The sequence below is a fragment of the Trichosurus vulpecula genome, chromosome 6 (assembly GCF_011100635.1).
Source record: "Trichosurus vulpecula isolate mTriVul1 chromosome 6, mTriVul1.pri, whole genome shotgun sequence".
In the NCBI taxonomy this organism is placed as follows: Eukaryota; Metazoa; Chordata; class Mammalia; order Diprotodontia; family Phalangeridae; genus Trichosurus; species Trichosurus vulpecula.
Window position 1 is genome coordinate 8,088,829 of NC_050578.1, and position 12,008 is coordinate 8,100,836.

The window sequence follows — 12,008 nt, forward strand, 5'->3', positions numbered from 1 at the left end:
ACACACATTTGCTTGTTTTCTACCCCATTTGATTTTAAGCTCCTCGAGGGCAGGGACTGTCTTTTTTTTTTTTTTCCCTCTCTTGCATCCCCAGCACTTAGCCCAGGACCTGGCATATAGTAGGCACTTAATAATTGTTTACTGATTATTTTGTCATCTGTTTATGAAGGACGGTGAGCCACTCGATCATATCTTTCTAGGTATTAGGTACTAAATTTTTGCAACTTGCTGTAATATGTTGAACAGTCTCTACCATTTACTTGCAAAATTTATAGTGATTAAATTTGGGCTCATTAAGAATATTACTATTGTTATTGTTAGATAGTTTGAGCAGAGTAAAGCAAAATCAGGTTAGAACACACATTGTCTAAAACAGTAAAGTGTAGAATGCCATCTTTATATGTGTGTGTGGGGGGGTATTACTTACAGAAAAACTGGAAAGTAATTTGGTAGGAAATAGATTTATAATACTATCTTAAATCACATTCCACGATAAATTCCACTTGGCCATATGGCTTAAATATATAAAACCATAAAATAATTAGAGGATAATAGAAGGAAGTCTTTTTCTCTTGTCCTTAGGGGCAGTATTTATAACCAAATAAAGAATAAAGGGGATCATAAATTTTTTTTGGCCTTGCATACAGCGTGGGTTTAATAAATGTTTGTTGAATTGCCATTTAAACTCCTTCCTACCGCTTCAGTTACATAAAATTTAAAAGCTTTTCAAAAAACATAATCAATGAAGCTAGAATAAGAAGAGAAACTTGATGGAGAGAGAAAGGAAGATCTCTGTATTAAAAATCTTTTCTAAAAATCTGATGTTCAATATATAGAGGTAGTATATAGAGGTAGTTGACGCAAGTATATAAGGCCAAGAGCCATTCCTCAGTATATAAGTGGTCAAAGGAGCAGATGTTCTCTGAAACCAGACAAGTTTTTAAAAGAGCTGTTAAAGCCTATCCACAACTCTAGGAAATGTGCTTCCAATAACTAATAGTAATCAGAATGCAAAATAAAATATCTCTGAGCTTTTACTTGGCACTCATCAAAGTGTCAAAGATGAAAATAGAGTTTGAGCAGCTGTGGAAAGATAAGCCCATTAATACTTGTTGGGGAATGTGTGAATTGTTTCAGTTTTCTTTGGAAAACAGTTTGAAATTGTTGAGAAAATAATTAAATTCTTCATATCCTTTCACCTAGTGATCTCACTACAGGACTTAAGGAAGTAAAAGACAGAAAGAAAAATGCTTTATTTTACTGAGAATTTTTTTTCTTTTTTTAAAAAATATTTATTTAATATTTTTAGTTTTCAGCATGGATTTTTCACAAGAGTTTGAATTACAAATTTTCTCCCCATTTCTACCCTCACCCCTACTCCAAGATGGCATATATACTGATTGCCCCGTTCCCCGGTCAGCCATCCCTTCTGTCACCCCACTCCTCCCTATCCCCTTTTTCCTTACTTTCTTGTAGGGCAAGATAGATTTCTGTGCCCCATTGCCTGAATATCTTATTTCCTAGTTGCATGCAAAAACTTTTTTTTTGAACATCTGCTTTTAAAACTTTGAGTTCTAAATTCTCTCCCCTCTTCCCTCCCTACCCACCCTCCCTAAGAAGGCAAGCAATTCAACATAGGCCATACATGTATCATTATGTAAAACACTTCCACAATACTCATGTTGTGAAAGACTAACTATATTTCCCTCCATCCTATCCTGTCCCCCTTTATTCAATTTTCTCCCTTGACCCTGTCCCTTTTCAAAAGTGTTTGTTTTTGATTACCTCCTCCCCCTGTCTGCTCTCCCTTTTATCATCCCCCCTTTTTCATCTCCTTCCTCCTCCTTTCCTGTGGGGTAAGATACCCAATTGAGTGTGTATTATATTCCTTCCTCAGGTCATATCCTATGAGAGCAAGATTCACTCATTCCCCCTCACCTGCCTCCACTTCCCTTCCAACAGAACTGCTTTTTCTTGCCACTTTTATGCGAGACACTTTACCCCATTCTATTTCACCCTTTCTACCTCTCTCAATATATTCCTCTCTCATCCCTTAATTTGATTTTATTTTTTAGATATCATCCCTTCATATTCAATACACCCTGTGCCCTCTGTCGATATATATGTGTGTGTGTGTGTGTGTGTGTGTGTGTGTGTGTGTGTGTGTGTGTGTACACCCTTCAGCTACCCTAATTCTGAGGTCTCATGAATTATGCACATCATCTTTCCATGTAAGAATGTAAACAAAACAGTTCAACTTTAGTAAGTCCCTTATAATTTCTCTTTCTTGTTTACCTGTTTATGCTTCTCTTGATTCTTGCATTTGGAAGTCAGATTTTCTGTTTAGCTCTGGTCTTTTCACTGAGAAAGCTTGAAAGTCCTCTATTTTGTTGAAAATCCATATTTTGCCTTGGAGCATGATACTCAGTTTTGCTTGGCAGGTTATTCTTGGTTTTAATCCTAGCTCCATTGACCTCTGGAATATCATATTCCAAGCCCTTCAGTCCCTTAATGTCAAAGCTGCTAGATCTTGGGTTATTCTGATTGTGTTTCCACAATACTCAAATTGTTTCTTTCTGACTGCTTGCAGTATTTTCTCCTTCATCTGGGAGCTCTGGAATTTGGCGACAACATTCCTAGGACATTTCTTTTTGGGATCTATTTCAGGAGGCTATCTGTGGATTCTTTCATTATCTATTTTACCCTCTGACTCTAGAATATCAGTGCAGTTCTCCTTGATAATTTCTTGGAAGATGACATCTAGGCTCTTTTTTTGATCCTGAGTGTCAGGTATTCCAATAATTTTTAAATTATCTCTCCTGGATCTATTTTCCAGGTCAGTGGTTTTTCCAATGAGATATTTCACATTGTCTTCCATTTTTTCATCCCTTTCGTTCTGTTTTATAGTATCTTGATTTCTCATAAAGTCACTAGCTTCCATTTGCTCCAATCTAATTTTTAAGGTAGTATTTTCTTCAGTAGTCTTTTGGACCTCCTTTTCCATTTGGCTAATTCTGCCTTTCAAGGCATTCTTCTCCTCATTGGCTTTTTGGAGCTCTTTCGACATTTGAGTTAGACTATTTTTTAAAGTGTTGTTTTCTTCAATATTTTTTTCAGTATTTTTTTGGGTCTCCTTTAGCAAGTCATTGACTTGTTTTAATGGTTTTCTCGCATCCTTCTCATTTCTCTTCCCAATTTTTCCTCTACTTCTCTAACTTGATTTTCCAAATCCTTTTTGGGTTCTTCCATGTCCTGAGACCAGTTCATGATATCTGTGTGTTTATCTGTGATAAACTCAGAGAGACAAACTTATTATAAACAGAGCCACAGAAGTTAGATCAAGAGAACTCTATGCATAATAATCACAGTAGTAATGAAAACAGCACTAAAAGACATCACAATTCAGATTAAATGCAATGACCATTCCAGAGGACTAATAATGAAACACACTTCTCTCCTATTAATAGAAGAGGGGAGGTAAAATACAGCTGCTAAATACGTTGTCAGATACTATCACTGTTAATTTTGCTTTTTTAAAACGTTTTCTTTGTTACAGGGGAGAATTATCTAGTGTTCGGGTTTTCTTAGGAAGTAAAAGTAATATAAAAACCAAAAGAACCAATATGATAGTTTATAAAGTAAACAGTACTGATATTATGTACTGATACTGCTATGAAGGGTGTAAAAATCCAGTTTTATATCTCTGATACGTATATTTTTGTCTCAGCAGTGAAAAAAAGCAAAAAATCATTTAAATGAATTGCAGTTTGACATTCCATGTGTATAGAAGTCATGATAATTTTGCTAGCTTTTCTAATTCTCTTCAAAAGTATAAAATTGAGAAAGATTCTTAGTATAAGCATTCAGACAAGGGGAAATTTACACATTCCAATCACACATACACATACCTATCGACCTACCACTTTTCCTTATGGGCAGCATAGACAAAAAGATACATTCTGAGATGTAGTAAAGAAGGGCATTTTGTTACCAGCTGACCAACAGGAAGGATCACGTCTAGCTAGATTGACTAACATTTTACCAAACATACTTTGTGGATTCTTGTCTCCATGATTTTGCTCATACCATTTCCACTTTCATAGTACATTTTCCATTTCTTTTTCCCTTTAAGAATATTCTGTATCTTCAGAAAAACCTGGAAAGACTTCTTTGAACTGATCCTGAGTGAGGAGAGCAGAACCAGGAGAACATTGACAGTCATACTGTGTGATGACTAACTTTGATAGACTTGGCTCTTCTCAGCAATGCAAGGTTCTAAGACAATTCCAAAAGGCTTATGATGGAAAATGCTGTCCATATCTAGAGAAAGAACTACAGAGTCTGAATGCAGATCAAAGCATACTATTTGCTCTCTCTCTCCTTTGTCTTGTTTCTTCTGTCTCGTGGTTCATTCAAGTGGTGGTTCTTCTTCTTTTCAACATGACTAATGTGAAAATATGTTTAATATGAATGTGTATGTGGAACCTATATCCAATTGCATGCTATCTTGGGAAGGGGAAAAGGAAAGGAGGGGGAAAAATTTAAAACCCCAAAGCTTGTGGTACTGAATGTTGTAAACTCAAAATAAATACTTAAATACATACAACTCTTACCAGAAGATATTGATTATTTTTTCATTGTGGGGTTGATTTTTAATCTACTTAGTTCTGATCAGTGTTTTAAGTACTAGAAGGACAACAGTTGAAATAACATCAACTAACCAGAGAGTATCAGGAACGTCTGGGTTCACCTCTCTGACACACATTAGCCCTGTTAGCCTGTCAGTGACCCAGGCAACTAAGAGTATAAGTTGCAAAGGAGGTGACTATCTGCATTAGTTAGGATGTTCTTTGGGCCAATGAAATCATCAATATGATCCAACCTCACCCCCTCAAAAAAGCCAAAAACATGCCAAAACCTTTTAATATCGCTTTGTTCATGAGTAAGCTTTATGAATAGATTTCATAGGTTATCATCTTTCACAAAACAATTATTTTTAATTCTTTTTTTTCCCTAGGAACACATTATACAATGACAAATGGAGGCAGCATTAACAGTTCAACACACTTATTGGATCTTCTTGATGAACCTATTCCAGGTGTTGGTACATATGATGACTTCCACACCATTGATTGGGTTAGAGAAAAATGTAAAGACAGAGAAAGGCATAGGCGGGTATGTGATATCATTTATAATAATGTTAAGCTTTTAGTAAAATGTGTTTAAAATGAGCTTACTTTAAATATTTAATATTATGTTTTTAGCCATTAACCTTGGGCAGTTATACTTTAGCAAGTTGTGACTTTCCCTTTTGTTTCTAACAGCAAATTTTGCTCATGTTCTGGTGCTTGCTGTAACATCATTTTAGGACAAGTTTTTTAAACAAAATGGAATTTATATCTCCTTTTTAATATAGTTTTTGTATGATGCAATTCTCTAAGGCACCAATAAAGCCTAAAATCTATTTATCAATAAAGGAAAACAGGTTATTACTTGCCATGCTTTTATAGACTTATGTCTTCATTTGTGTAGATACTCTGCCATGAGTTTGCAGGCCAAAGTCTATTCTTTGTCATTCTCTGATTCTGTAGTCCATTGGGGTGCAATGGGGTCGAGTATTATTCCATCCACTTATTACTTCTCTTTTTTTATTACTTCATATTATTAAGTATTTTATGCTGCTTCTCTTGGGCTGTTGATAATTTGCTGCAGCTTACTTGAGCCTACTGGGTCTCTATCCATTTTCCTTCAGGTTACAACGTAAGCCACATGTGTCATGCATGTATAAAATATTTACTTAGATTTGGAATTGGAGTGTTATTTATAGAGCTAATTTGCCACATTGGTTCATGTTTGTCTTTGAAATACCAGGAAAATGGGTGTTACCAGAAAGAGTTACCAGAAAGTTTCCACCTAAAACAGGGTTCTAAAATCAAATGTAACAAAAAGATACCAAATGTTATCAGTATATTGAGTCTTAGATAAACATTATAATATGGGTAAAATGCACTCTCATAGATTCAGTGTAAGTATATTGTTACTAAGGAAATGTGGTTGTAGAGGGTACGCCTTGCAACTTTAGGGGAAAAATAATTTCTGTTTTCAAAAGATAATCAAGTGTAGGTTAGATATTGAAGTGCTTGTATCACTATGACAGAAGCTGCATAAATACAGCAATTTAGATACAGTCTGTAAGTAATGTAATATCTAATTAAACAATATAGTTTTACTAAGTAAAGAAGCAACATAGTACATTAGGGAACAGTGACCAAAAATGGTCTGTCTTAAATTTTCAGTAGTATTTGGTATAAAGATTAACAACAATTATAATAAAATAATAACACTTATGTAGTCCTTTAAGGTTTATTGAGTGCTTTACAAGCATTATTTCATTTTATCCTCATGACTCTGGGAGTTAAGTGCTGTTATCGCTTTTTAACAGAAGAGTAAACTGAGGCAGGCAGGTTAAGTGACTTGCCTAGAGTCACACACTATATTTGAATTTAGTTCTTCCTGAGTTCACTCTATACAGTGTACCATTTAGGTGCTTCTTAGCAGTAGGGATAGCAATAACTTCAACTTTCACAGTCCTTTGTCTTCTGCTGGTCCCATTTAGCTTAAAATAAAATTATCAGAGCATTAAAGAGGGCTAGTGAAGTCGAGCCACATAAGCATTACTACGGTGAAATCATTTGAGGCTAAATTTCACTGATACACTTCTGGCTTTTCAGTGGCTTAATTTTCAGGTCTCGCCATGTTAGTAGAACAAAAGAAGACTGGGTTAACTTCTGGCTGTAGCAGCATAAATGTCAGTGGTGTTGGTATACCTTTGAGAGGAAAAAACATGCTTCTCCCTATTAAAATAGAACGGAACATAGACTGGAACTTCAGCTTGTAGTTAAACTTACTTTACTCCCAAAGGATATAGAAGTTACCTTCTTCCTATCATAGAAAGCTCACCATTATGTTGAAATATAAAGAAAAGTTTGCTGGATCCTTTTTCAGGTATTGTAACTGTCTACATATTCCCACTGGTAGCTTAACAGTTAGTCCAGGTTTAATTTTTATTAGCCACTGAGAGCTGAGTGACCTTATGTTTTTGTAACTATTGTGTGAAGGTATCTGTATACCTTAGTGCTCTAGTCTAAACTATACTGTTGGTTATACTTGAGGTACTTCCAGGACCAATCAGTGCCATCCTTCTTAAATTAGAAGAGACAGATATATAGACACACATATACACAAGACAATCTCTGCTCCTTCCCAGCTCTAAAATTTTACTCCAATTAGTTGCAGAAATAAGAAGTAAAGGTATGTATAATTTATCATCTGGATTGTTTCCAAAAATATCCTTTTGTTATACTAACAGCCAGTGAGGACTATAGCTGTCATAGCTTAAATGATTAGATTGAGAACAAAAATATTAACACAGAATTTGGTTTCAGTGACATTACATATTTAGAGGTTCATGTACTTCTAACTTCACAAACGTTTATCTGGGGTAGGGAGTAGGGGTAAAGAAAGGCAAATAAAATAGTTGTTGCCATCTAAGAGAATGTATTCTGAAATATAGATGGTTTAACCTTAATACTTGAAGAAAGTGTTATTGGTGAGTGTTTTGCATGTATGTGATGTGCCTGGAAAGATATATATGTGTGTGTGTGTGTGTGTGTGTGTGTGTGTGTGAGAGAGAGAGAGAGAGAGAGAGAGAGAGAGTTTGCAGAGTTTGACACTCTGCATGCTAGATTTCTATTCCCATTTGCTTCGTTCAGAGATGAAAAATGAACTTTTAGATTTTTATTTTGATTTAAACGTTTTTAATTTCAGATTAACAGCAAAAAGAAAGAATCAGCATGGGAGATGACAAAAAGTTTGTATGATGCTTGGTCAGGATGGCTAGTAGTAACACTAACAGGATTGGCATCAGGTAAAAATACTTTTAAAAAGACTTTTATGCATTTTGGAAACAGAAATAATTCTTTCAATTTTCATTGACCAGTAAATTTTATAAGCATTTTTCTCCTTTAAATCTTTTATTTTCCCTTTAACTATAAGGAATCAACTGCTGATCATTTGAAGGCTACCACATTCACATTCTAAAAAAGATACTTAATATGTGTGTTATAATTACATTTAAAAATATTCAGTGATTCTAATGCAAAAGTCAACATTTAAATCACTGGAATGTTTTTCTTAGAATTTTTATTTTAAAAATCATGGCATCAGTGTTCTTTAGTGTACAGAATTCAAATGTCAACTGTTTTCTCTTTGATTCTCCCAATAAGACTTAAGAATAGTCATTGCTACATTTTTGTATAATTGAAGCTTGTATATTTATGCTTTAATCTTTAATGGATTTATTATTTCATTGATGCGAAAGATTGTTTTAGTGGTACATATTATACTCCACACATCCCATTTTTTGAGAGACTTGGAAATACTTCACAGGTGGTTCACCCAACATGTTGGTGACTTTTTTTTTTTTTTTTTTGAGGTGGGAAGGCAGGGCATCTTATTTTGTTTCTTGATGTTACCTAGATCCCAGTGCCCTCAGTCCTCTCACCATTCTACTTACAGTGATGGTGTCTGAGTGGTAGAAAAAGGGTCAGAAGGTGTTAAGAATCAGATCATTTTTAGGTAGTCTAAAACATTAACTTAAGTTGTTAGTATTCTAAATGTGAAATCGTTGTCTAGTGGCCAAACAGAACTGAATCATATCAATATTGACAATCTCACAGTAAACCAGAAGATTTAAGGAAATTGCATCTAAATGGAAGGATATTCACAGGTTTTTTCCTGAAGGCCAAAACAAGGAATTGGTATTATTTTGTGTCCAAAGACAACACAAAACGTTATTTCCTTAAATTCTTGGTTTAAACTTGGTCATTTTGCATTGGTCATGATGAACAAAAGGAAATCAGTCATCATAAAGATAATTGTAGCTTATGTTCTGGCATCTTTTACAAGTAATGCGTTCTGGAGGATGGTGAAAAATATTGGAAATATATTTCAAGATCTGGAAACAAAAGAGAACAGAGGCTGATAGCTAATAGACTGCCAAGAAGTCTGATGCTGTAATAATATCATAAGCATTTTTTTCAGGAAGAATTGGAAAGCAATATGGCATACAATTGCAGCAGATTCAGCCCAATCTACTTAAATACTTTATTAGTAGAGAAAATCAGAATTAGAGAACGATTTCCAGGTGGATTGTTAACATTAACTGCTGTGAAGCAGTTGCCACAGCAAGGAGGCCAAAAAGGCTAAACAAAGAAAGACTAGGGATAGCCTATCGTTTATGAATGTGTAATTTCTAGGAGGCTGGAAATTCATATCTCATAATGTTAGAAACTTGGTGGTCTTGTGCACTTGAGGCCTGACCAACAGTAGCTTTTTTTCTCTGTTTGTTTTTGGATAATGCTATATATATAGACTGAGTAATGGATGATGTGAAAAGGTATTTATTTAATAAAACATATCTGTTAGCAAGAGTGGATAATTTCAGTCAAGAATTCGAATTTATCATGAAATTACCTATGACAGTGGTAGCTCCATGTTAGAAATTTGAGTAGGGGGTTCCTGTTCAATTGAGAACTGAGAAAGATAGCTGCTTGAATTTTGGAACTCAAAAATAATCCCCTTCCTCCAGCAAAATTCCGTCACATAAAATTAAAATCATTTTTGTTGAAGCAATTTTTCTTTTGAAAGTACACGTGGACATCAGAATGTACTCCATTTAGAGCTTTCAAACCTATTTAGTAATTGAGTGCAAAGATGCTTATATATTAAAGACAACTAAACATTTGAGTTGTAAAATATTAAGCGTTAAGTCATTAAATCCAATCAGTAACTTAGAATCAAAATAATAAGTAAGGAGCAAAACTGGACGCAGTGTTCTTCAAATAGGTGTTGAGTAAACATTTGTTGAATGAATTAATACTTTCTTGACTAACAGGAGCATTGGCTGGATTAATAGACATTGCTGCAGACTGGATGACTGACCTAAAAGAGGGAATTTGCCTCAGTGCATTGTGGTACAACCATGAACAGTGTTGTTGGGGATCAAATGAAACAACATTCGAAGAGAGAGACAAATGTCCACAGTGGAAAACATGGGCAGAATTAATCATTGGTCAAGCAGAGGTAAGTTATTCTGTTTCAAGAAGAAATAACAATTGAAGGAAGCACACATGAGAATATTTACAAGATAATTGGTGAAGTTTGTTTTAACAATCCGGCTAGCGGCTGTTGTGGGGGTGAAAGACCAACACAAACCCAACAACAAGAATGTTACCAGCATGCTGCAAAAGCCCAGGTTCTTTTGATCTGCTTTACTAAGGAAAGCAACGTTAAGGGGTTAACAAGTTTACTTTAATCCGGCATGCAAATACCATTCACTTAGTTCAGGGGAAAAAACCAGCCCCCTGAACTTCAGAGGAAAATACAAACAAATTACAAACATTGACAGACACGCCAAATACAATTCATAGTTCAGCCTGGGAGCTCATAACAAGGGCTGGCTCAGAGTAACTCGCGCCACCATGGCTGTGAGTAAGAGCTCCGAAAAAGAGAAAGCCAACCACTGGTTTTATATCTTTTTCAGGGTCAAGGATGAGTCACACATGCGACTCACCCACGTGACCTGAAATCGTCACAAAGAGGCGACCTAAACCCACGTGGTCTAAAAGCCTCTGATGTCCCAAACATGCTACTCAAACCTATGTAAACTAGGCCCTCCCCTGAGGCAAGGAGGTCATCAAGGACTCCCCAGTCTAATCAAGGAAACAGAGGCCAAACTCTTCAAGGGCACTTGGTTGAACTGAGTGCTAAGAGGCCATTTTGATTGCCAACACAAGTTGCAGTTTTAATTATTTCTAATACAGTATCATTAAAATTGCTACAACAGTTTAAGGAGAGATTGTACCAGCCAGAAAAGTGTCAGATTAATTAAACTTGTGAGAAATACTTGGGAAAAATTTTTATTTGGAAGTGGTGGGGAAGGGTCACTCATTGCTATGATCAAAGGATTACACACTTGAACTACACAGTTCAAATACAATGTATGTAAACATAGGTATATATGTGTTTAAAACAGGCTTTTGTTATGTGCATGTGTTGAAACTAAAAATAAAACAATACTGTGGCCATCAGCACAATTATTGCTGTAGAATAGCAGGTCCTTACTTGGCCTAACTGGATGGATTTGTACTTAAGCCACAAGTTGTAATTAATTAGCAACTATAATCTACATTTATAATGAGCTATAGCAGTATAGTAAGTAGTTACTTTGTTTCTAGCTTCTGTTTCTGTTGAATAGCGTGTGTCCATGCACATAAGTATGAGTGCGTGTGTATGTGTGTGCATGCATTTCTGTGTGTGTGTGTGTGTGTGTGTGTGTGTGTGTGTGTGTGTGTGTGTGTGTCTGTGTGTGTATCTGTGTGTTGTGTGTCTGTGTGTGGCAGGGTGTAGAGCACCTATCTTTGTAGTAGTAGGACTGAAGAAAGGAAGCCTAGGAGAAATTGACTTAGATGTCTTCTTATATGGATACATATTCCTTTTGAAAACTACTTTAGTACTAGATTTTATATAGAACTTCTATCATGAAGAAAATATACCAGAGTTATTTTCCAAATTATATATGTTTTTCTTATGCTGCAAGCATTTCCTTTTTCATTAGTGGGTGCTATATGTTTTAAAATTCACTAAATACTGAATTGTTTGGATTTTTTTTTTTTTAGGGTCCAGGCTCTTACATAATGAACTATATAATGTACATTTTCTGGGCCTTGAGTTTTGCCTTTCTAGCTGTTTCCCTGGTGAAGGTATTTGCTCCATATGCCTGTGGCTCTGGAATTCCAGAGGTAAGATATGAAAAATTTAATAGCATTAAAAATTTGGTAGTATGTTAGGATAGATATCTTCTTGCCTTTTAGAAAATGAAAAGAAAAGTGTGTTAGAAAATGATTTACTAAATTTAAGAGATTTAGAAATTTAAGAATTTTAGATTT

The 12,008-nt window shown here is 35.2% G+C and overlaps 1 protein-coding gene across 6 annotated transcripts in view; it reads left to right on the top strand.

Moving 5' to 3' along the window:
- The window catches only part of CLCN3 (chloride voltage-gated channel 3), a 142,294-nt gene that overhangs the window by 101,932 nt on the left and 28,354 nt on the right, over window positions 1-12,008 (top strand). For all 6 annotated transcript variants that reach the window (XM_036763609.1, XM_036763607.1, XM_036763611.1 and 3 more), the window contains 4 exons: window positions 5,018-5,175; window positions 7,828-7,927; window positions 9,956-10,143; window positions 11,739-11,861. In XM_036763609.1, the coding sequence (XP_036619504.1) occupies window positions 5,018-5,175; window positions 7,828-7,927; window positions 9,956-10,143; window positions 11,739-11,861 (569 nt within the window). The remainder of the gene's footprint in view (window positions 1-5,017; window positions 5,176-7,827; window positions 7,928-9,955; window positions 10,144-11,738; window positions 11,862-12,008) is intronic.